Source organism: Eptatretus burgeri, chromosome 5 (assembly GCF_056783735.1).
Source record: "Eptatretus burgeri isolate ZD-2024b chromosome 5, Ebu_testis_v1, whole genome shotgun sequence".
Lineage (NCBI taxonomy): Eukaryota > Metazoa > Chordata > Myxini > Myxiniformes > Myxinidae > Eptatretus > Eptatretus burgeri.
Genome location: NC_140965.1, coordinates 51,454,051 through 51,480,664, shown reverse-complemented (window position 1 = coordinate 51,480,664; position 26,614 = coordinate 51,454,051). Strand labels below are relative to the sequence as shown.

General features: G+C 40.8%; 1 protein-coding gene across 3 annotated transcripts in view; it reads left to right on the top strand.

The window, feature by feature from the left end:
• Positions 1 to 26,614, top strand: part of LAMA2 (laminin subunit alpha 2) — a 413,990-nt gene that overhangs the window by 105,245 nt on the left and 282,131 nt on the right. For all 3 annotated transcript variants that reach the window (XM_085881857.1, XM_085881856.1, XM_085881855.1), the window contains exons 6-10: positions 24 to 113; positions 4,498 to 4,615; positions 9,484 to 9,662; positions 14,226 to 14,331; positions 24,386 to 24,546. In XM_085881857.1, the coding sequence (XP_085737983.1) occupies positions 24 to 113; positions 4,498 to 4,615; positions 9,484 to 9,662; positions 14,226 to 14,331; positions 24,386 to 24,546 (654 nt within the window). The remainder of the gene's footprint in view (positions 1 to 23; positions 114 to 4,497; positions 4,616 to 9,483; positions 9,663 to 14,225; positions 14,332 to 24,385; positions 24,547 to 26,614) is intronic.

Here is a 26,614-nt window from a genome sequence, read left to right as displayed (position 1 = left end):
TGAAATGTTTTATTTTGTTGCAGTATTTCTACTCTGTGAAGGACATTTCCGTAGGTGGGATGTGTATCTGCTACGGACATGCTATGGCATGCCCTTACGATCCAGTCGAAAAGGTATATGCTTCTGTCCAACATGTATCTCTCATCTAAACCGGAGTCGGAATTATTTTCGAGTCCAAATCTTAAGATGTCCAAATGTTTTCACATTTGTAATGCTTCCATGTATCCAAACATCTGGGTTTTTTTTTTCGAACTTCATCGATACAATAAGGAGCTGATAGTCTAGGAGCCCAGTCTTTTGGGTGGTATTAGGAATAGATCTGTGTAATGTGAAAGCTAAATTTTGAATGGTTTTTGAAATGGCATGTGCACAGGCCAAGTTACTGAGATTGTTGTCATGGCAACATAATTCAGCCAATAACAGCCATGATCAAATCAGGTTGAGATAATATCATGAGGAATGGATATCTGCAATGTGAACACTCAATGTTGAACAGTTTTTGAAATATTGTGTACACAAAAGTACATTGACAAATGTACGTCAGTCATCAGTCGGACGGAGCTCATTTTAATGTCCCCCATTGGAGGGGTGAGGAACAGAAATAATAACTGCATGAATCGAGTAATAACTACATGAAAAATAATAACTACATGAATTAAGTAAATTAAGCAATAAATCGAGTAATTTCTGACAAATGTGAATTATCTGTGACCCCCTTTGTACATTACACCATATCTGACCTGATATTTTTGTGGACGAGTGTGCTCTTGTTAATAGAGAGAGAGAGAGAGGGGGGAGAGAGGAGAGAGGGGAGAGGAGTGGGGAGGAGAGAGAGGTGGGAGAGGAGATAGAGAGGGGGAAGAGGACATAGAGAGGGGGAGAGAGAGGGGAGAGGAGAGGGAACAAGAGAGAGCAGGGAGGAGAGAGAGGGGAGAGGAGATAGAGAGGGGGCAGAGGACATAGAGAGAGAGAGAGAGAGAGAGAGAGAGAGAGAGAGAGAGAGAGAGAGAGAGAGAGAGAGAGAGAGAGAGAGAGAGAGAGAGAGAGAGAGAGAGAGAGAGAGAGCGAGAGAGAGGGGGAGGGGAGAGAGAGCGAGAGAGAGGGGGAGGGGAGAGAGAGAGAGAGAGAGAGAGAGAGAGAGAGAGAGAGAGAGGGGAGAGAGAGAGAGGAGAGGGGAGAGAGAGAGAGGAGAGAGATGGAGGGGAGAGGAGAGAGAGAGAGAGAGAGAGAGAGAGAGAGAGAGAGAGAGAGAGAGAGAGAGAGAGAGAGAGAGAGGGGAGAGGCGATAGGGGAGAGGAGATAGGAGAGAGGAGAAAGAGAGAGAGAGAGGGGGAGAGGTGAGAGAGAAGAGAGATGGGAGAGAGGAAAGGATGAGAAGAAGTGGGGTGAGAGAGGAGGGAGGGGGAGAGAGAAGGGGGAGAGGCAAAGAAAGAGAGGAGAGGGGAGAAAGTGGAGAGAGGGAAGGAACAGAGGGGGAGCGGCAAGAAGTGGGAGGGGGAGAGATGATGAGGAGGAGAGAGGGGAGAGGGAATGATGAGAGGAGAGGAGAGAGGGAGAGGGAATGAAGAGAGGAGAGGAGAGAGAGGGGGAGAGGGAAGAAAGAGAGGAGAGGTGGGGGAGAGAGAAGAGAGGAGGGGGTAGGAGGTGATGGGGGAGAATGAGGGGTGTAAGGGGGGTAGAGATAGAATGGGTTTGGAGAGAGGAGGGGTGGGGGAAAGGAAGGCAGCATAAGGGGAAGGGAAGGCAGTATTCAGAGGGGAAGGCAGCATGAAAGAAGGTGAGGGAAGGCAGCATACCGTTGTGAAAGTGCTTTCAATCGTCATTTGCGAAAGTGAACTTGTTGCTGTTGCAGAATTTGGTTTATTTCATTCTGCATTCTCAACCATTATGAATAGATTCTCATTCTGTCTCTGTCTCTGTCTCTGTCTCTGTCTCTGTCTCTGTCTCTGTCTCTGTCTCTGTCTCTGTCTCTGTCTCTGTCTCTGTCTCTCTTTCTCTCTCTCTCTCTCTCTCTCTCTCTCTCTCTCTCTCTCTCTCTCTCTCTCTCTCTCTCTCTCTCTCTCTCTCTCTCTCTCTCTCTCTCTCTCTCTCTCTCTCTCTCTCTCTCTCTCTCTCTCTCTCTCTCTCTCTCTCTCTCTCTCTCTCTCTCTCTCTCGTTTTAGCATATTTGATGTATTACAGTGATGAACAGCGTTTGTTGAACAAAATGAGCTTGCAACTTTTGGTCTGTCTTCTTTGAACTTCCTGAAATAGTTCTAAACTGCACTTCTAGACCATTTGAACACCATGTTGTCAAAACCTTATCAGTCCATGTATTGCCTACCCATCTCTCAGCAAAGCAATTGGTGTTGGCTTTGTGGTTAGGGTGGCTGTCTTGGGATATTAGGGTCCTGAGTCTGAGCCCCGTTGGCCACTGAATTAACACTAGGTGTGGTTGACTCTGCCTGTCACCCTTCCGAGGTCAGTGAAATGAGTACTAGTGTACTGGTATAGGGGCACAGCTTCAGCAGTACAGCCATGCCCCATCAAAATGATAGCCACTCGTTAACTAAGATGCCATACTCAAGAAGAAGAACAAGCAAAAGAATCAGTGCACTTTACCAGCCAACTCTAAATGCCTTGCCATTCATTAAACAGGAACACGTCTTTGGCCTGTGTTTGGTTTGCAAGTGATTTGCTTTTGTTGCTATATTGTAAATGGGACACCCCAAGGGCATGTTTCTTTTCAATGAATACATTATCAGGCCATGTGACACCAGAACATGCTCAACAGGGGTGAAAAATAATTTCCCCAGATAAAATGCTTCTTTCTATGTAGTAGGAATTACTTGGAATCAACGTTGATTGTGCTTCACGATTCCATTCCTTTTGGTTCCATCGTTGGGATCGAGTACTTTTGAATTGATTCCGCCAATCACTATTAAGCACTCCAACGAAACAGTTGATAAGGAATGACTGGCTAGGTCATACCAAACATCATCCAGGAATGGACGAAGACAACCGGAGAATCAAACAATATCCAAATTGGACAAATGAACACTGTTTTTTGCAGTCGGAATTGCTGATAAGTTCAATTCTGTAGTTTAAATTTTGAATATTTTTTTAAATTAAGAGATTATAAAGCTTATCAAATTTCAGCTATAATGCTTAAGGGGGGAGGGAGTTTGGGAGTAGTGGGGAGAAGGTTTGTGAGAATGTGGGAAGGTTTTTGGAGGAGGTAAGTGTGAAGTGAGGGGAAGGTAAGGCATATGTGCGGTGGAGCGTTAATTACGATTCATACTGTCTCATCAAAATGATTCTGCAGAGAACAACGGTGAAGATGGACACAAAATGATGGCTGAAATACATTTTCTACCGGTCATACTATAAACACTGTTGAGAGATAACCACCGCCTGGACACATCCGGAGATAACCACCGCCTGGACACATCCGGAGATAACCACCGCCCAGACACGTCCGGAGATAACTACCGCCCAGACACGTCCAGAGATAACCACCGCCCAAACATGTCCGGAGATAACCACCGCCCAGACACATCCAGAGATAACCACCACCCACACACGTCCGGTGTATCAAATAATGTGTAAATACAGCTCTCTGGATGTTTATAAGCATTACAGCTGAAATACAATAAGCTCAAGAATCTCTTAACCTCAGCCAAATTTCAAAATTTAAACTGCAGAACTTTACTTGGCAGCAGTTCCGACTGCTTAAAAAAGAAAGCGTTCATTTGTCCAATTAAGACATTGTTTGACACTCCGATCATCTCCATTCATCTCCAGATGTTGTTTAATATGATCAACTGGATTACCAAAGCTTAAGAATATTCATATTAAACACCATGGACAAATGAACACTTTTTCTTAGCAGTCAGATCTGCTGCTAAGTTCAATTCTGTAGTTTAAATTTTGAAATTCCGCTCAGGTTAAGAGATTCCAGAGCTTAGCACATGTACAGAAATTAAATAAAGCCATGAACACTGGCGTCTCCAGGCATTTCTAAGCATTGCGATGTATACAGCGATTTGTGGGTGTGAAGATCAGGCATTCGATGATATGAGTGAGGAAAGTGAAAGACCCAGAGAGTGAGGTGGCTGAGGATCACCTGATGAAGGATATATTTAAATAAGGCCATTAATTATCCACAAAAAGGGTGATTCAATTAACCCAAACACCTAATTTTCATTCCTGCATTATCTTGGAGTTCCCTTAATATGCATTGAAAGTTTCAGGCCAAGAGGTTTCATGGTTTTGGAATTATGGAAGAGACATACACACACACACACACACACACACACACACACACACACACACACACACACACACACACACACACACGCACACACTGGCATCTATTATTATAGATATAAGATGCAGAAAGCAAAATATAGATGATGCTTGCCATAGGTATTTGAAAGCATTCTATAATGCGAAATTGCGTTGGGATACGAGTAATCCTGCTTTGTTAATTTGTGGTTTCTGTACATCTGATTGCAGAATTTACAGTGTGAGTGCGAGCACAACACTTGTGGCAAAAGTTGCAGTCATTGTTGCCCTGGTTACCATCAGACGTCCTGGCAGTCTGGAACACTCGAGAGTGGGAATGAGTGCGAACGTGAGCCATGCAGCAGTGCCAACTTCCACCTCCAAATGTCCCCTTCTCATTGCAGATTGACTCCACACTGATTTATGTTTTTTTTGTGACATATATATATATATATATATATATATATATATATATATATATATATATATATATATATATATATATATATATATATATATATATATGACATCAAATTAATGTGGTTGGAAATATCCATTAAAATAATAAGAAGGCAAAGCTGACCAATAAATAATACTCGACTTTACTCTCTAATTTTGATACAAACAGGAAGAGTAGGGTCAGCCTCAGGAAACATTTCACTTGTGATCCACAAGCTTTATCAAGTCAAAGAGAACCAGCTGGCGCACGTGGCCGTTTTTATTTTATTTTAAATGACCATTTTCAACCTACTTCCGTTCGGCGTGAAAGTATGGAACCCTATTTTTGTTTATTGGAACAAGAGAAAGCCACATTATCATCATTGGGTTACTGCTCATTCCTGTGTTGCAAACTCGTGATCTGGTGTTATAATGATGCACATGGGTGGTCAGGCCTGTCCTCCCCTTTTCCTGCTGATGTGCTTCACGTTGAGCACCTGCGAGAACTATTGGGTGGTGTATGGGTACGGTTTGTGTTTACTTTTCAGTCATCTTGGTTTTACACCATCCCCTTCTTGATATCTTTATTAGTGTGTTATATTTGGTTGCGAGATCAATCGTTTCACAAGTTAACCCACCGACCTGTTCTTTTGTGGGCCAGCCTTCAAGGACCAGTCATCGGTATTTGGTGGGTGTGACACTCAGTATTTTTGTTTGCTCAGTTCCTTCCAGATCAAACTCATGACCAGTTTGTACCTGGTGCCATGCAATGGCTGACTGATCTTCCCTACCCAGCCACATTGCCCTTTTGTGCTCATCCAAACGTGGCTTTAGTCTTCTCCCAGTTTCACCAACATATGCCCGACCACAATCATTGCAAGTGGTACTATAAACCTCTCCTGACTTATCACCAGTTGGAATGCAGTCTTTTCGTTTGGTGATAGTGCTCCGGATAGTGGGTAGTGATTTGTATCTCTCAGATTTGTGCCCCTCGCATCACTTTGGCAATTCTTTCCAAGAGGTCCAGTTAGTACGATAAAATACATTGACCAATCATTTATTGTTCTTTGGTGTTTGTGATGCTCGGTTTCTTGAATCCAGATAAAAAAAAATGCTTGCTGTAGCCATTGTTGGCTAAAATGTGCTGTGTTTGCATTATCTCTTAAGTTGCAGCATCTTTTGACGACGAAATTGTCCATGCTTGGGCCGCTCGTGTGTAAGCAACAATACTTTTATGACTGTCAGTTAAAAGCTAGATGTTGTAAGCATTAGTAAATGCCTGCAAATTAACAATTACAATTGATGGTTATTTGTTGTAAGTTTTGTGTGGCACGGATCGGTAAATTGTAATATATATGTCTTGATGTAATGAGCTAATTTTGACTGTAGATGGCAGTATTGTACTGTTAACTGCCTGGTGAGATTCATGTTGATGTTGGAAAATTATCAGATGAAACTTCCAGTATGGACGAGAATCACATTTGCTGGACGGCACGGGATTGTTCTGTGATGCTATATAAACCCACGAGAGGGAGGTGCAAAGAGACGGGTGACATGTGACAAGAAGTGCGTTTTGATCGTCCATGTGCTTGATTTAACTCCAAAGAGTGAATTAGGTGTTAATGTCCAGACATGGTCTCATGGCAACATTTCACCGGCTTCAGAGCCGGCTTCATCAGGCACAATTGACGTTTCTAGCGGGATGGATTGTGCCTGATGAAGCCGGCTGTGAAGCTGGCGAAATATTGCCCCGGGATTGCTTATATATATATATATATATATATATATATATATATATATATATATATATATATATATATATATATATATATATATATATATATATATATATATATATTTTCATATTATGAGGGGGTTAATCCTTGTTTCTCCTCGGAAGAACTGGACCTGGGGCCACCGCTCACAGTTAACTTTGTGGTGGGGTGGGTTGCTTAACAACCACAAACGCCAATCAGATAATGAGTTCCAGTGTCCACCATCTAATTTGCCATTTAACTAGAGGTCACGTGGCCTCCTGACCATGGAACGTTCAGTGATGCACCAATCTTATGTTGATTAGATCTTAAGTAATGCAGCCGAGAATTTTCCACAAGTGCACGCCGACTATGACAGGTTAATTAGTTTGGGAATTATAATCTCCCAGTCTATCTCTGTTCGGACAATGCTGGATCATTGGAAGGGAATGACAATCAAGGACAGGTTGAAACGTCAAGAAGGAATTTATTATTTTAAAAATTAATAAACTGAAGGACTTTTTATTTTCTTGTCACTTAAATGGATGGATTCAAATCAAATGTTCAGTCAACAAAATAATCTCAAACAAATAAGGAATTCAACAAGCATTTCGAGAAAAATTGACAAAGAGCAGATGCATATTATTGTGCCTTACATACAGTGTACTAATATAAGGCAGTGTGTGTGTGTGTGTGTGTGTGTGTGTGTGTGTGTGTGTGTGTGTGTGTGTGTGTGAGTGTGTGTGTGTGTGTGTGTGTGTGTGTGTGTGTGTGTGTGTGTGTGTGTGTGTGTGTGTGTGTGTTTCCTCCATAACTCCAAAACTATAAAAACCGAGCAGCCTGAAACTTTGCATGCATACTGAGCAAAATCCAAGGAAGTGCGGGACTGAAAATTGGTTGTTTGGGTTAAAATTAAACACTGCTTTTGAAGATAATTAATGGCCTTATTTAATTATATCCTTCATCAGGCAATCCTCGGCCACATCTCTCTTTGGGTCTTAAGGTGTTTCCTGGGTAACCTCGCTGGGATCTGAAGCCGCCATCTTTTTTGGCCTACTCAACCTTGCCTTGATTTGGAACAGGCCGTAACGATTTCTTTTCTTTTTTTTTCACTTTCCTCACTCGTGTTATCGAATGCCTGTTCATCGTAGCTACAAATTTCTGGGTATATTGCGATGCTTATAAACACCCAGAGACATCAGCGTTCGTTGCTTTATTTCATTTCCGCACATGCGATCACCAAGAGTATCTCTTAAACTAAGGAGAATTACAAAACTTAAGCTCCAGAATCGAACATACAAGCAGTTCTGACTCCTAGAAAAGTGTTCATGTGTCCAATTTGGACATATCTGTGTTTTTGGGTGTCTCCGGGAGGTGTATGATTAATGCGTCACATGGCAAACGAGCCTTTTTTCTTCAACCGTTTCATTAGAGTGCTTGCTTGAGTGCTTAAGCCACTTGGCGAGCACTCTCCAAGCTGCTTGGTTGTTCATTTCGGTAAAAGTATCCGTGCTTTCAAGGAAACATCGATTAGACAGACGTACATTTCCACCTGTGTTGGGCCCTGTGGTACCGTGCGGTTAGTGCCTCAGGAGGCGTCTCATCCGCTGGAAATGTGCAATTTTATTTTTACAGGACATCATTTTGTTTTAATTTTTTTGTGTGATCTAATGTAATCCACCCCTCACTTCGACATCGATACATATATAGAAACAATTAGGTCATTCCGACCACGTGTTTGCCGTGATCTAGTTGTGAAGGCACAGAGCTTATATTGACATTTTGTGTTCTAACCTTGATAGATTTTTCATTTGAATTTTGCTAATTTCCCACTTGAATTCCTCATTCAAAGAACTCTGTTTCAAGGTAAATATTTGTGTTTGGCAATTTTATGTATTTTATGCGTGTGTATGTATATAAACTGTATTACCAGACCGGAACTTGGTGTGTGTGTGTGTGAGATGTTTTTCTGTGTAGTTCTCCTGGAGTGTTCTGATGTGGAATGTGAGACACCAAATTGATCACCATGATCTCCTGAGTTGATTAGGCTAATTAACCCTAAAGAACCCGGAAGAATTCCAACGTTTTAAGTGCACACCATGTTAAGGTGTATCGAGAAGCTTAATGCATCATTCCACCACACCATGGCATTCTAATTATAAAATAAATAACAAAAGCAATTATATTTTAACAAAGCATATATTCATTAACAATATTACAATAATAATAATAATAGTATCATTTGGAAACAATTATAACGAGCACATTATCCCTGCCCTGGCCCAAGCTCATCTGGTCTTAGTGAAATGCAAATTAATGCTCCAGTAGTACGGCAGGCAGGTATGCTACAAGGCGGTGAAGACCAACGAAAATTTGGTCCATCGGACCAACGGGCCCACAAGTCCCTTAAATCGTCCTTTATTATATGTTGTATACTCCAATGCATTGTCCTGTTTGGTGTTTCCATCTGAGCACACAGTCCACCCATATACTGTGTTGATTTCTCCATTGTCTGTTGATATCCTTGTCATTCCACTATTCATTTGCAATTGGTCATTGACTCACTGACTTTGACCAATACAAATTTTTATTACAGACCCTAGGCATATATCGAACAAATAGTTTCAAATGGAGCACCTCACTACGATTAGAGCATTTATATGGCATCAAATGTGGCAATATATGTGTATTGTTGCTCCCAGATTGCCGGTTCGATGACAAAAAATGGCATTTGCATTTTTGCCATCTCCATTCTTTCCCCATTTAGAATCCCATGCAGGCACAGGCAACTTCCTCGTTCATGTTAAAGTACAATGATGTCTTGTGTATTTTTTTGTCGTGTGTGTGATTATATGTACAAGCTGCTGCACAAGAATTACGCAAAGGAAACAAAATCATCCATTCCTCCTTTAAAACTACACTTTTGGTTGCTTTTGTTTGGTCTAATTATCAAATACCAGGTACTATGCCATCCATGCACATGTACACAAAGAGAAGCATATCCCTTGTTGTTCAATCTTTGCAGGGTGTAATTGCCACGGCAAAGCGGATGACTGCTACTATGACGATGAAGTTTCACAAAAGAACCAAAGCCTAAATATTCGTGGGCAATACATTGGCGGTGGAGTCTGCATCAATTGCACGGGAAATACAGAGGGAATCAACTGCGAGACCTGCATTGATGGTTATTACCGGCCAGCTGGTGTGAGTCCTACTTCCACATCATTAATACTTGCATTTGTGAGATCTTGCATGGTTATTTTAAATACAAATAGATTGTTATTGCTTTGTTTTGCTGTTGAGGGATATTGTGAATGAATGGGGGCAAAGGGGTGCAGTGATGGTAATGAAAATGGGAATACAAGGAGCTTGGGAGATATTCATGTAAATTACTTTGTTTCCTTCCGTGTTTCCTTTTGTATTTTTTTTTGTTTCCTTTTCTATCTCTTCCATTATTTTTGTCTCCTTTTTCCTTTTTTTCCTTTCCTTTTCCTTCTATTGTACTTTCCTTTTCCCTCTCTTTCCTTTTATTTTCCTTCTTTTTATTTTTCCTTTTAGCCTGGTGTTGGCTTAGTGGTTCGGGTGGCGGCTTGGGATCCCAGGGTCCTGAGTTCAATACCCGTTGGCTGCTGAACTAACACCAGGGGGTTGACTCAGCCTGTCATCCTTCCGAGGTCGGCGAAATGAGTACCAGTGTACTGGTCCCGGTGTATGCCCCGGTTAGAATAGGTGTACCATATCCCTGTGTGTCGTAAGAGGCGACCAGGGTTGGCGTCAGGAAGGGCATCCGGCCATAAAACATTGCCTCAAGAAAAAGCCAAACCCCTGCACAGCAGGGAAAAATGGCTGTAAAAACGGTCACTTATTTTTTTTTTTTTTTCCTTTTCCTTATTTTTCAATTTATTTTGCTTCCTCTTTTTTTTTTCCTTCCTTTTCCTTTCATTCTTCTGTTTCTTCCTTCTTTCCTTTTTTGTTAATGCAACATGGTGATTCATATGTTTGGACTATAATTGGACCCAAATTACTGGGACAAATGTTTTCAAGATTTATATTTCTGTAGCTTTAGCATCTATAAGTCTCTGGAAGCAGAAAGTTAATATGGTTTATTTTTAGTTGAAAGATATGCCGTGAGCTTTTATACATCACTAGTGGGGACATCTGACATTGCCTGGTGCTGTTCTAATCCTGTTGGCATTTTGAAGAAATCTATGTTTTGTTTTTTTGTGGGGGCCTAAAACACTTCCCTACACCCATGAAGGAATGAGGTCGGGCATCATTTTAATATTACCTTTCACATGGCTACTAAGGATTAGGCACTATAGAGCGATCAAAAAATCCAACTCTTTTTTTTTTTTTGCTAAAACCTTCAAATCATTTGTCCCCTAAAACACTCCCAATCACTGATGAACCTCTGAAAGTTTGAAGAAGATCCGTTCAGCCATCTCTGAGAAAATGACGACACACAGACACACCCACAAATCGCTCTCTAATAGTATAGATAGATGCTGGACCACTGCCATTTGGCAGAATTCCAGTTTTTGCCACCAAATTGATCAACATTTACATGGAACACAATTTTTACAAATCATTCCATGACATTATTAACTGTGGTTGTTGCATTGCATAATATTGTTGGACTTGAATGTGGGGTCTCAGCATCATGAACTGTTTTTTTTTGCTGGGAATACCAAACAGGCAAGCTCAAACTCGCTGGGTTTCACTAATTTGCTGGAGATAATTCATCCGAGTATTACTTTTCCTGCTTGTCTTTAACAATTAAAATAATTTAATTACAAGCCAAGTGAAAATTTCTACCATTATAACTGTCACCAAGTAGTGAGGAAGGCTTTACAGTGAAAAGGCAGCACATTGCATCTTGTCCTGTGCTAATCTGCACGGATATGCCAGTGTGACCACACCCAGATGTTCTGTGAGAACAATTTGCAGGTAAATATCACAGGACTAAACATACTCCAATGTGTTTGGAACTAAAAGTTTGAGTTGTGAAAAGTAATTAGAAATGCTGTGATTCATACCACACTGAATATAAAACAAAATTTTATTGTCACTTTTTATAATTGTAATATGTTCATACAAGAGCACCTGAACCCACCAAACCCTACCATCCACAGCACTCTCTCTTACCTTCAGATTATTACCTGTAATAAAAGATAAAATGAATTAAAATGCTTTTAGTTCATTAAAGAAATACAAAAAGTTATAATCTGTTTACTGTATATTCCGGTGTATATACCGCAGACGTGTATTAACTGCACCCCTGTTTTTCACCCTGAAAAAAAATACTTTTCTGGTGTATTTACTGCACCCCTGTTTTTCACCCTCAAAAAAAATGAATATATTCATAATTTCATTTTCTGATATAGATCTAAATACGTTTGTACATTTACTTTGTATGGAAAAAAGTGATGGAGGTATCAACATGCTTACTCCCATGTCCGCTTAATTTCGTCTAACAGTGATATTCACATTTTCAAGAAGTTGAAGAGAGGAGAGGATACCAAGAAGTTTTTATTTTTCTTTCTTATTTTTTAACATTATAAAGAGGATTTTTTTGTTCCTAGAAAAGGAAGGAAAGGGATTCTTACCAGTACCATACATATTTCTTGTGGATTTCTGGCCCTTTAAAGGGCTGATTGAGTTTGATGAAGCTTTTCAGCTAAACCCAAGGAAAATCCTCAGCAATGCTTTCCTCGTCGAAGATGGCACACAATTCCTTGTCTGAATCAGAGGAGAGCAAGTCCCGATCTCTTTCCTGTTTCTTTCACTGTCCTGTTGCTGTTTCTGTCATTTGCAGCCTCCTCCTCCAAAACGTTTTCGTCCTCTGTGCTGTCCATGTTGTTGGAGATTCAGCATTTCAGAAATGCTTGCTTGATGATGTCCAACAGTATCTCCTCCCACACCTTGACGATCTTGTTGCAATCTGCAATATGAAGGAAGCAGGAGAAATGCCACCGCCAAGGAGCATCAAGAGTGATCCATTTAATCCATCACTCCAGCCATGAACCACTCCTCCTCTGTCTGCGTGATTATGTCATGCTATCATTCGCAGCACATGTGATGAGTGTATTCGATATAATGTAGAATGAAGCTATACACCACAGATCCAGCCGCAGATCATCGGAACGTCGACCTTTCTCATCCTTCTACTCTTGGTGTAGGCCTTCTCCCCACTCATTATCCAGTTGGATCAGCAGCGATGTAGCCCATCCTTGAACGGCTTGTTGATGGACATATCGAGGGGCTGCAGGAGCGACATCATCCCACCTGGGATGATGACGAGATCAGTGTTGGTTTGACATAACAGTGCTTTGGTGTTGTCGGTCTTGCGACAACTGAACACATCCAGGACTAGCATGCTCCATCGTTGTGAGAGACCGCCATCTGGCCTACTACTCCAGACCGTGCACACCCAGCCCTGGACCAGTCCCTCATCTATCCACCCCTTCTGCTGCACATGAACAATGACTGGCTGTAAACTTTTCTTTGGGCATTGTCTTCCTCTTCAACATGACATACGCAGGAAGCTTGCCACCGTCTGCAGTGCAGGTGAGCATGATGGTGAATTGGTCCTTCTTGTGACTAGTAGTCTTGATCGTCACATTACGCACAAACTTATTTTAGGTGTGTGCTCCGTTATTAGACTCCAGCTTTCATGAATTCTTCTTTTGATGTGAAATTAGGTGTTCTTCTTTTGTGTTCAATGGTGTTTTCAGAGCTGAGAGGCTATATATACGCAATGCACCTAAACTCCGGGTTTCTCCGGATGTTTCCGAGCGTGGCTTTATTTAATTTCTTCACCCGGTTAATAAAATGCTCTTCAAACTCTTAACCTGAACCGATTTTCAAAATTTAAACGGCGGAATTGAGCTTAACAGCATTTCCGACTGCTAAAAAAAGTATTCATTTGGAACATAATTGAAATTCAGCATTGATTGTTTTTAAGACTGATACTTTTTTTTTACCTGTTTATTAACCGCACCCCCAACTTTTACCTTTTTTACCGATAAATAGTGTGGTTTATTCACTGGAAAATAAGGTACTTACATATGTAAAAAATTAAATGCACTCTAACAAACTTTGCCAAATTATCTTTGTATAATAACATTTTAAAAAGAAATTCTTTATATGCATGTATTGATATTGAGATTGACCCAGAACATTATTGGTTTAATGTGTGCCTATCAGTTCGTAAGAGGCAGGAAAGCAAGAAAGCATCTTGATGTACAAGTCACTTGGTGAACTTGGTAAAAAAGTGAGAATCAGTCTGTAGATAATAATGAAAGATCATGCAGAATCGATTCCACATGGTGTTCTTTTTCACAATCCTAAAAACTCTTTTATGTCCCTCATTTATGTCCCTCATAACCCCTTTATGTCCCTCATTCAGCTCAGTTTTGCTGCGATTGTCACCATTTGCAAAACATATAAAGAGATAGTCCCTTTGCAGTATGAAACCTGGAGTCTTTTAGTACTGAAAAAAAGGGTTTTGTTCGTGTTTCCGTTCATCCATTCGTGTGAAGGGTTATGTTGCATATGAAATAAAACTACCCCTTCCAAGAAATCTGAAAAAAACATTTCAATATTTTGCAAAACCTGCATTTCAAGTCCTTTTGGTGCAATAAAAATTATATTCAGAAAATTTGACGCATTCAATGGTAACTCGTGTCTGGCTCATCAGTTTTAGGATTTGCACTGTTGCTGCAAAAGTTATTGCAGCTTAGAAAGCTTTTTATTTCTCTCCTACAGGTTCCTCCGACACACCCTCACCCATGTCACCAGTGTGTGTGCGACCCTAATGGTGCTGTGGGCTCCAGATGTGTCAAGGATGACCGGCAGGCCGACTATTTGAATGGTGTGTGATTGAGGCCAATGGCGGCAATTCATATTTTCACATAATGTATGAGCAGATAACAATTTTTTCATCGTATTGTACCTAGAATAGTCATTCTTTGGAACTGATAGCATTGGCTTTATGAACGATAGTCAACATGTGGGCTCCTTTAAAAAATAAAATTGCCGTACATTATTCCTGGAGAGATTATTCACTCCTACCACGACAGTGTTCATTACCTCTACCACCGAAGTTGGACAGAAGTCATGTCTTCACCCAAGTTTGTCTATTTGTCTATGAGCATGGTATCTCAAAAAGTTATGGACGGATTTGGACGTTATAGACACTTTGGGTTTGTGACAAGGACGAATTGATGTGATTTTGGTGAAGATCCAGATCCGGATTCCAGAATGTTTTGTGATTCTTTACAGTTGAGAGATGGAGCCATAAACAATACATAGCATGATATTTCAAAAAAGTTGTGGATGATTTATGACAAAACTTCGTGGATGAGTTGGGTAGTTGACAAGAACAAGCCGATTAGATTTTGGTTTTGGTCCAGATGCAGATACGGCCTATTAGTGGGATTCAAAATGTAAACCAAACTATTCAGTCTGGCAGAGGTATGAGCACTATCGAGTGTCCTAGTTTTTTTTCTGCTATTTCTGTTTGTCACAGCATTTGTTAAGTATGCCAAAAGTCAATTATTTATACGAGTGGGCATTCCCGCCCTCAGGCTCAAGGATGACGTTGAAAAAGAGGAAGGGTATATGGACAACTGAAGCTACTTCAAGATTGAGGGGAAACAATAAAATAAATAGCAAAAATGAAAAAGGATGAAAAACTTATTGTGCATATCAGAGGATTGGACTTCTTTGCTGGAGAAGCACAGTACCACAGAAGTTGTCACTGGAAATATGTCGCAGACCCACTCTGGTGGAGGAGTGATGATGAGTCTCAAATGAGTTCAACAAATTCACCCTGAACAGGCACATCAACAATAATTTTATAAACTATGTGAAGTAATGGACACCAACCTATTATGTCGTAACTTATGAAGCTAATTAACAGCCATGTGACTTGTTCATATCAAGCTTGGATACCACAAAGTTTACAAACAAGAACTACCGGAGTGGAAAACTCAATGATAAACTACAGGGTAATGAAGTTTATGGAAGCAAGTTGATTTTCATTCAGATGGAGCACAAAGGACTATTTCAAACCGACCTGGTGTACAGCTCCGAATTTGACATAGGAACCGCAGTGAAGTGAGCTTATCAACTTGGGACTGCCGACCCGATTGCTTTGACATTGTGCAAAATCATCTTAAGTGCCTTTGAGGAATCCAGCATGCTGCCATGGCCACCACTGCCCAGCATCTTGAAAACAACCTCGATGTCATAAAAGGTGAACTTGCAAGATCTTTGAGCTACCTCTTTACTGATGGACCAACATGTCAGACCATCAAAGCAAGACACCTAATTTTGTCGATAGGTCATGGACATCTGCAAGGCATCTTCTCGTGCACGGTGGAAGCTTCCAAAGCACATACTGTACTCATCTGCATGTACTTATCTTATTTGTAAAGCACATACTGTACATATCACATCACTTATTCAGGAGTGCTGAACGAACAACTCTTATCAACAAACATGGCCATTCCGAGAGCTACTCTTACTCCCTTGAGATTGAAACCGTATTATCTGTTGCTCTGCAACAAGCCTTGAGTCTGTTGTCAACACAAGTCATCCACAATCCCAGTATGCCTTATGTATTTCATTCCGACTTTGATAATTTTGATCAACCCGTCAGCGAGCTCATGGGAGCTGGACCTTTACATACGGCACAGGAAATTATGATTCAGGATATTGACAGTCTTCTAAATGCATGCAGTGGTGTCATTCCAGACATCTCAATCACGAAAAGTGGTAAACATTCACTGAAAATACATCAAACCGAAAATCTACCAGAATGCTATGTCACATGTTGCCAGAGCCCAAGCTGTGGGATCTCCATGTGGGAATGTCCAAGGTAGTGAAGAAGCAATGCAGAAGCAAAACAGTTGAATCTATCATGGGTCTTCATTAGATTGCTGAGTTGTTCAAACTGAATTTGTTGAACTTGTTTTGATTCATCCTCACTCCTCCACTGGCGTGGGTCTGCAAATATTTTTGATGACAACTTGTGTAGTACTGTGCTTCACAAGCAAAGATGTCCAATCCTCTGATCTGCACAAGAAGCCTTTCATTTCTGCTATTTCTTTGATAGCTTCCCCTCAATCAAATTAAAATCTTGAAGTCATCGCAGGTATCCATTATACCTTTGATCTTTGTCTTTTGATGACCTTCATTGTTATGGAATATGCAGTCGGGCTTGAATGCCTGTTTGGCTCCATCTCATGAGGATCTACTTGAGCCATGAACTAATGAACTAATTAGCATGATAGTTCATGATTTGATTCTGCGGAATTGGCCAATATGTTTAGGTTCATTGTAAACCACTGATTCTCTGTGGTATCCTTGATTCTCCTATGCAATGGGTATTAGTTCATAGGTGTCTTCCATCCTTGATGCACAGTTTGGTGGTTGTACGGGTCGTTGGATTCCTGTTTCATGCAGATGTTGATGTCTTTTGCCAGCATATGTTTTTTCATAGAAGAATGTGAATTGTTCACACAATAATGACGTGTCCACATGAGGTACCATGATCACAATTTCAGCAACTATATGGCTTTTTGGAGTTCATCTGAACATTCATCCAGCATTTTCTTCTGTCGTTATTGTGATTACAATACTCTGGTAAGGTCATTATTTATCGAATATGCATAATATTTACATAATTGAAGGAAATTAATGACTGTTCCAATCATATAGAACACCTGGAACAGAATATTCAAAATGGGATGGACAGTCTGTTAAGGAACCACATGAACACCTTAAATTTCAACATGAAAACATCACTTTGTGCAACATCTGATTATCTATAAATATCAGGTCTAAAGTACAATTTTATCAAAATATATGGAAATGAACATAATTTTTCTCTTCTGTGACCTCCTAATGAACAATAAAATATCACTCATGTAAGGTTAGCATGTAGTAGGTGAACTCTGACTCTCCATTGCCTGGAGGCTGCAAAGTAATTTGTGAGGAGCCATGATGTGGATAAGTTGTGTTATGATGTAACCTTACTACCTTGACTGTGCACACTGAAAAATCATCACAAGCCATCAAGTTAGTCTCAAAACCAAGTGATCCCTCTAATAGAAAGGTTAAAGGCATCAAGGGTCTGCAACCTTTCAGAAGTGGCATGCCATGAGTTAACTTACTCACTCTTATTTATGGATCCGCATGTCTTTGATGCATTGGTAACATCAACAATAGTCCTACTTACATTTTATCAGCTCCATTTATAAATAAATTGAAAGCCAGATCTTACAATTTAGTGTGATCCTTGCCCTTGCTTTCCCTTGCTGAGTTCTCCAACTGTGGGCTGTGTTTGACACTTTAAGCAGTACACAAGCCTCTGCGTGTTCAGTTGTTAACTGACTCCAGGAGGGACAGAGAACCCACTTCATATGTGAAAATATCTGTTCACAAAGGTATGTAGATTCAATTGCTGAGAGTAGTGAAAATGCCACTTTCTTCAAACAGTCAACTTTCACAGGCAGGAACTTCCAGAAAGTCAGGATAGAGACCCCGTGATCTCTCGGTAGCTTCAAGTGTGCTCCGCAGATCCCGAAACGTTGAGGCTCATAAGCCTGAGCATTGTAACTTGATGAACTGCATTTCAAAATCCTCAACATCCATCCACTAAAACACTGTCAAATCCATGTCACTGGTATTGAAGTTGTCTGGTTTAATTAGAAAGGAAAATATTGGGCCAAAACTTTGTAAATATTGAAATCGGACAGAAAATTCTGTTACGAGTTATTGCGTATATATCCAATCTCGGCAACACTGACGATGCGATGTATCGACTGTTTTTTTTTTTTTTAAAGATGTTGGAAATAGCAGAAAGTCGAGCTGCCAGTGTCGTGAGAAGAAACAGCAAGATTCACAAGAAATCGCTTCCATGTTCCAAAAAAACCCATAACAGTTTGGCCTGCACCATACTAATGGACAGTTTTTATGTTGAACAAATCCGTATTCATCTCCACAAGAGGACTGAAATGAGCGAACATCTGACTTTGCTTTCTTAGTATCCACCATTTTGTCCAAACAAAACGTGATCAGTGGCGCTTACCGTGAGATTTCCTGCAAATCAAGATTGGCAGGCCCTGCAAAATGTAATGTAGTTAGATAAACCAATTGAATCCTTTTCTTTCTCAGTCAAAGAGCTTTCATTGGGTAGCATAATTTAAACTCTAAATTATGATCCCCAATGAAAGGTTTCTTTTTTGTAATAGAGATTGACAGAGTAGTCAAGCATAGTTTTTAATCGGGTTTCTTTTTCAACTTAATTTCTTCGCCGTTGATTAGACTTTTATTGCACATGCCACTCAAAATCATCTTGCGTGTCACTCATGGCACAGATGTCGTATGTTGCTGACCTTTGGATTAAACAGTACTTAAAGTTATATATATATATATATATATATATATATATATATATATATATATATATATATATATATATATATATATATATATATATATATATTTGTGAGGCAGCAAGCATATCAGCCTTGTATGTATATACTACAAGCAGAATCTCCATGTGTCTTTTGGCGAGCCACGATCCCCAAAAATCATATATATATATATATATATATATATATATATATATATATATATATATATATATATATATATATATATATATATATATATATATCTTCTTCTTTCGGCTGCTCCCGTTAGGGGTCGCCACAGCGGATCATCCGTATGATCCGCATTGTGATTTGGCACATGTTTTATGCCGGATGCCCTTCCTGACGCAACCCTGGTCGCCTCTTACAACACAGGGATATGGTACACCTATTTTAACTGGGGTATACACCGGCCCAGTACACTGGTACTCACTTCGCCGACCTCGGAAGGATGACAGGCTGAGTCAACCCCCTGGTGTATTAATTCAGTGGCTCAACGGGGCTTGAACTCAGGACCTTTTGGATCCCAAGCCGCTGCCCTAACCACTGCGCCAACACCAGGTATATATATATATATATATATATATATATATATATATATATATATATATATATATATATATATATATATATATATATATATATATATATATATATATATATATATATATATATATATATATATATATATATATATATATATATATATATATATATATATATATATATATATATATATATATATATATATATATATATATATATATAACACTGAACAACAAATTTCAAAAAAATTTTTTACTGTAGATGTGTAAAGTGATTAAGACTAATTTGGGTACACTGATTTCAAAAATCATAACCGTTTTGCTGTATCACGTCAGGATTTTCAGGAACAGAAATATTCCCATTGCCTAGAAGTCAGGATTTCAATGAAATTTACATATGTCTTTAAGATGTCTATTTCGTACAATTGTTGTTAACTTGTGTTATATTTCTTTCTTTCAGATAAAGATGAGTAGGCGTTCCTGTACCAATCATCCTGACAACTTCTGTTATGTCTGTGGTCGGTATACCAAAAAAGATCAACAGCGAAGTATATCTACAGCAGTGAAAATGAAGGCCGCCTACTTTCACTACTTCGGGTGTAAGGTGGGGGACCAAGAACAGAGCTGGGCACCACACATCTGCTGCACAAGCTGTCACACAACCTTGACTCAGTGGTTGGTGGGCAAGCGCGCGAGCATGCCATTTGCGGTGCCCATGATATGGCGTGAGCCGCAGCATCATCATGATGATTGTTATTTCTGCTGCACAAGCATCGCCGGCTTCAACAAGAAGAATAAAGGTCACATCAAGTACGCTGACTGCGTCTCTGCTCGTAAACCTGTGCCTCATGATGACGAGAACCCCGTTCCAACACTTCCAGCTGATCAGAACATAGCTGTAAGCAGTGGTGAAGAGGATGGTGATGATGAACCTTTTGAACCCGACACTCATGAATCACACCTTCTGAACCAGGGAGACTTAAATGATCTTGTAAGAGATCTCTCGCTGTCAAAGGTGAAGGCAGAGCTGCTTGGATCAAGGCTGCAGCAGTGGAATCTACTTGAACCTAACACCAAGATATCCTTGTTCAGAGCACGTCACAGAGACATGGCTGAGTTCTTTGAGATGGAAGACACGATGACATTCTGCAGTGACATCAACGGTCTGTTGAAAGAACTTGGGTGTGATCACGATCCTGCAGACTGGCGCCTCTTCATCGACTCAGGGAAGAACAGCTTGAAGGCTGTTTTGCTCCACAATGGCAACGAAAAACCATCAGTCCCACTGGCTCACGCGTTCGGCATGACAGAGACCTATGAGACTATGCAGCAGCTGCTTGATTCCATCAAGTACAATGACTTCAACTGGCACATCTGCGGAGACTTGAAAGTGGTGGCGCTGTTGTTAGGGCTGCAGTCAGGCTACACGAAATACATGTGCTTCCTTTGTCTCTGGGATAGCAGAGACGACAAGAATCACTGGACGAAGAAAGATTGGGAAGAGCGAAAAGAGCATGTACCTGGTCGACACAACGTGAAGCATGTCGCCCTTGTCGACCCAGCCAAGGTTTTCCTTCCACCACTCCACACAAAGCTCGGCTTGATGAAAAGTTTTGTACAGGCAATGGATCTGAATGGGCGTGGGTTTTTATACCTCAAGGAAAAGTTTGGCAACACCTTGTCGGAGGCCAAGATCAAGGCTGGTGTCTTTGTTGGACCGCAAATCCGACAGATTATGAAGGACGAAACTTTTCCGACAACTCTAAACCCCAAAGAGCTGGCAGCGTGGAGGAGCTTCAAAGCTGTGACGGACAACTTCTTGGGGAACGAGCGCGCGGACAACTATGAAGAAATAGTGCAGCAGCTGCTGGAGTCCTTCAGGAAACTTGGCTCCAGGATGTCCCTGAAAATCCATTTCCTACACCAGCACCTGAACTTCTTCCCTGACAACTTGGGAGCAGTCTCGGACGAGCACGGCGAGCGATTCCACCAAGAGATTTCACTCATGGAGACGCGTTACCAAGGGCGGCACAACCCGAACATGATGGGCGATTTCTGCTGGTTCCTGCATCGTGAAACTGACACAGAGCAGCACAAACGCAAAGCCAAATGCCTAAAGCATTTTTAATTACATTCTAGTGGAGTTTTTCTGTAATTTCTATAATTTTGAAGCATTCATGATGAAATAAATGAATAAATGAATTTTTGTAAATTTCATTGAAATCCTGACTTCTAGGCAATGGGAATATTTCTGTTACTGAAAATCCTGACGTGATACAGCAAAACGGTTATGATTTTTGAAATCAGCATACCCAAATTAGTCTAAATCACTTTACACATCTCCAGTAAAAAATTTTTGTTGTTCAGTGTAATCAGAATAAGTCCTGTTCATTAAAATTGAGAAATTTGATAAAGCGTTTGCTTTGATTTCTTGACATTGTGATTGCATGACTTCGGATGACTATTCGTCGGAAAGGCAGATTTGATACACCATTGACAGGCAATTGAATAACCTTTCAAATTATATACGGGACATTTTCAAAAAAGCGGGTCAGGTAACGGTAAAGACTGTCCGGGAATTTTTATCAAGCATATATTGCCCAGTCAGTGTAGAGGCCTTATGGTGATCCTGCGTTGCTGACATCATTTGAACATTTTTCTCCGCCTTATAAGGGGTTCAAGCACTATTTTGAGATTATCAAAGAAAGTTGATTTTTGAGTTTGTTCTTTACCGTTACCTGACCCGCTTTTGTGAAAATGTCCCATACACCAATTGACAAGCAGTACATTCAAAATGAGACAGGAGCCTGCTAAGCACCCATACCCCCAAAATTTCACAGGAAGAAAAACGCTTCACTCGGCGATGATCGGTACTAATCGATAGGTGTCTCAAGTACAATTCCCACGAAAGACATTTCATGTTAACATCTCTTTTTTTTTCTCACTAAGATCATCCCAAATAACAAAAATGTACCAACCAAGTGGAGCACTCGGGAGGTAAGAGGGGTGTACGGTAGCCCTGCCCAGCCCACAGACTACATCGATAGATAGACAATCCAGATTTTTCTCAGACCTTGACAAAATCACAAGCTGGTCAAACATTTGGAATATGTCTTTCAATCCTGACAAATATCACACTCTCACTCTCTCTCCAAAAGGACCTTCTGGCAAACCCCCTCATCGACTTTCTCAAAAATTATCTTGAGGAAGTTCAGTCATATTCAAACTCCTGCTCTCACTATCAGCTATAATCTTTCTGGACAAACCACATTTCAAGGTTGGCCTCAAAAGCCAACCACCAACTGGGCATCCTGTGTCGTACAAAGTCCTTCATTGACACATCTGAACTCCTATCCACCGACAAGGCCTTCATCCGCAGCTTGATGGAGTACTCCTCTCTCCTCTAGGCTCTCTTCCTTTGCCTGCCTCACATCTTGCTCTGCTTGGTAATGCTGTGGAAACCAAAGCCTTCAAGACTATTGGGATCTCTCATGATGAAGCTGAGTCTATGGGGGTCTGTCACTTCGCCATCACAAACAGGTTGGTGGTCTCTGTCTTCTACCACCTCCTTTCTGGTCTTGTATCCTCTGGTTTTTCCATGATTTGTCCCACCCAGGTTTGTGCAGGTCACACATGGTCTACCATCAACCCCCTTCTGGTGAAATTGACTAAATGCAGGATCACTGCTCACCTCCACTCATTTGTTCCTCTTTTTTTCCTGCCTGTTGAGCAAACTTCCACATCCTCTTCAGTTTCATTCTTTCCTCCAGGTCTTGAAGACAGCTGTTCATCACCATCTCAGATCATCCTCATTCTAAAACCATAATCGTTTTTACTCATTAATCCCCACCCCAAACCCTCCTCCTTCCAAATTTCCAGTTTTCCCTCCTAAGAGTCTCCTCCTATATCCTTATTGTCCACCCCATGCTTCCTCTCCTGCTCCCCCACCCCCTATTCCTTCTCACACTCATTGTTTATCCAAATCTTGGTGTTCAACTCTGCTATTGTATAAGCCTGGTGTTGGCTCAGTGGTTAGGGTGGTGGCTTGGGATCCAAGGATCCTGAGTTCAAGCCTCGTAACCCGCTGAATTACTTCACCAGGGCGTTGACTCAGCCTGCCCTCCTTCTGAGGTCGGCAAAATGAGTACCAGCTTGCTGGGGATGATCGAGTCATTCGAGTATCCTGAGTGGCGACCCGTCCAGGATTGTGCCCAATAGCCAAGGAAACTCCTTCGGCAGCACCGATGCTCTGTACAGAGTATGGTTCCATTGGATGGATGGATGGATGGAACTCTGCTATTGCTCTCTCTCTCTCTCTCTCTCTCTCTCTCTCTCTCTCTCTCTCTCTCTCTCTCTCTCTCTCTCTCTCTCTCTCTCACTCTGTCTCTGTCTCTCTGTCTCTGTCTGTCTGTCTCTGTGCCTGTGTCTCTGTCTCTCTCTGTCTCTGTCTCTGTCTCTCTGTCTCTCTGTCTCTGTCTCTCTGTCTCTGTCTCTCTGTCTCTGTCTCTCTGTCTCTGTCTCTGTCTCTCTGTCTCTGTCTCTGTCTCTGTCTCTCTCTCTCTCTCTCTCTCTCTCTCTCTCTCTCTCTCTCTCTCTCTCTCTCTCTCTCTCTCTCTCTCTCTCTCTCTCTCTCTCTCTGTGTCTCTCTGTGTCTCTCTCTCGCTCTCTCGCTCTCTCGCTTTCTCGCTTTCTCTCTATCTCGTTGCCCTGTTGCATCCTGATACATTCAGTGTACCACAGACTCGATTATTTTTGCAAAGTTAAAAAAAAATGGTAAGAGTAGGGTAAATACAGAGATTAAAGGGAATTTGATTCAAAATAATTAATTTTTGTAACTTGATTTTTCTTTGCTTTGTTTGCTTGTTTTTTGTTGTTGTCATGTCCTTTATTTAAAAAGAGAGAAATTTGAAACAATTTAACCTTTGACATCCTCCTTCAGGCCTGCTCCCTGGATCATGCTACTGCAAGCCAGGGTTTGGGGGTGAACGGTGTGACCAATGTGCTCGAGGATACCGTGGATTCCCAGCATGCGAGCCCTGCCTGTGTAACCCAGCTGGTAGCGCCAATCTCGATCCTTGTGAGGAGCCATGTATCTGCAAGGTCAGAAGTCATGTCCTGTCACGTCTGCTGCCATATAGTAATTTTATCCTTCCACATTACCTTATTTGATACTCTAATATTATCATGACATAAACGTAGGATGTACATGATAATATTTTTCTTCTTCCGTCAAGTCGTGGCCGATTTCTGGTGACATTCATGATCAAATGTCACCAAACATCCTTATCCTGTACTACTTCCCACAGATCTGGCAGAGACAGCTTGATATTCTGATATTTTCACAACATAAACATAGGACGTACCTGACAGTGGTAGTGCAAGATTATTAGATGTACAATTATTGTTGCTCAATATGACATTTGTATTTTTGTGTGATGATATGAATCGGCAGCAAATGAACAAATTAATGCATTTTCTTTTGTACAGAGCTTCAGCTTGAAAAGTAAAGTGAAATTCCAGTGGTAGAGAGGAATGATTGCTCATAAAGGACTGAAGGAAATTAAAGGAAATAAGGATTGGAATAATTTCAAGATGAAGAGGATATAAAAGAAAAGCAATCCAATTTATTTGAGTTTATGGGACGTACGGCATGGAATGAAACACAAGTAGCAACTTCTGGAAACCAAGCTCAGCATCTAAATAAATAATATGCATTTGTTGGATTGTTCATTAAAAAAAATCCCCAGCTAGTTCATTAATGACCATTAGAGTGTGCGTAGTCTGCCTGATCTGGCACATTTGTCAGCTCATAACTTGTGGATGACTTAATTTCATCAGGACAATTTTTGGATGTTCACTGCAACGCATCCAATGAAAAAGAAGTGTTGTCCATCCGGTCCAAACAAATGCCTCATGAAAGTGTTATAATTGCATTTTGTCATCTTATTTGCATCATATTTTATTCATTATCATTTTGGCATTGATTGCAGTGTCTGTGCATCTTTTGCGTTTATATGCTGAAGCTTTGTGATTCCGGTAAAAGTCCATCATAGTCCAAGAAAAAATATCTGTTTCAAATTTATATATAACACTCCTATATTGCCAAATAAACACTCCCTCCTGCTGGTTGCAAATGGAAATGTAGCTCATTATAAAAATAAAATAAATGGTTTAAGAGTTTAAAAGGGCGGTTTGGCTGATTGTTTTGCTTAAAAATCGACAATTATATTTATTTAAAACTCAAGTGAACCAAATTAATACTGTAAGGGTTATTATTTATTTGCTAAGAAACGCATGAAATGAATGATTCAAATGAAGCGGCAAATGTCCATCTTGGGCCCAATAATGTTATTGCTTGAACTAAAATTATTGAACAATTAATTATTCCCAGACTAAATTGCATTACATTTGCACAAATGGTATTTTGTATCATAATTGATTTCATTACTTTTTGACTTTGTGAAATGATTTTCACATGGTATATGATAAACACATTTTGAGCAGGACAGTGGAGAGAGAGAGAGAGAGACAGAGACAGAGAGAGAGAGACAGAGACAGAGAGAGAGAGACAGAGACAGAGACAGAGACAGAGACAGAGACAGAGACAGAGACAGAGACACACAGAGAGAGAGAGAGAGAGAGAGAGAGAGAGAGAGAGAGAGAGAGAGAGAGACAGAGAGACAGACACAGAGAGACAGACACAGAGAGACAGACACAGAGAGACAGACACAGAGAGACAGACACAGAGAGACAGACACAGAGAGAGAGACACAGAGAGAGAGAGAGAGACACACAGAGAGAGAGACACAGATAGAGAGAGACAGAGAGAGAGAGAGAGAGAGAGAGAGAGAGAGAGATAGAGAGAGATATAGAGAGAGAGAGAGAGAGAGAGAGAGAGAGATAGAGATATAGAGAGAGAGAAAGAGAGAGAGAGAGAGAGAGAGAGAGAGAGAGAGAGACAGAGAGACAGACACAGAGAGACAGACACAGAGAGACAGACACAGAGAGAGAGAGACACAGAGAGAGAGAGAGAGAGACACACAGAGAGAGAGAGACACAGATAGAGAGAGACAGAGAGAGAGAGAGAGACAGAGACACAGAGAGAGAGAGAGAGAGAGACACAGAGAGAGAGAGAGAGAGAGAGAGAGAGAGAGAGAGAGAGAGAGAG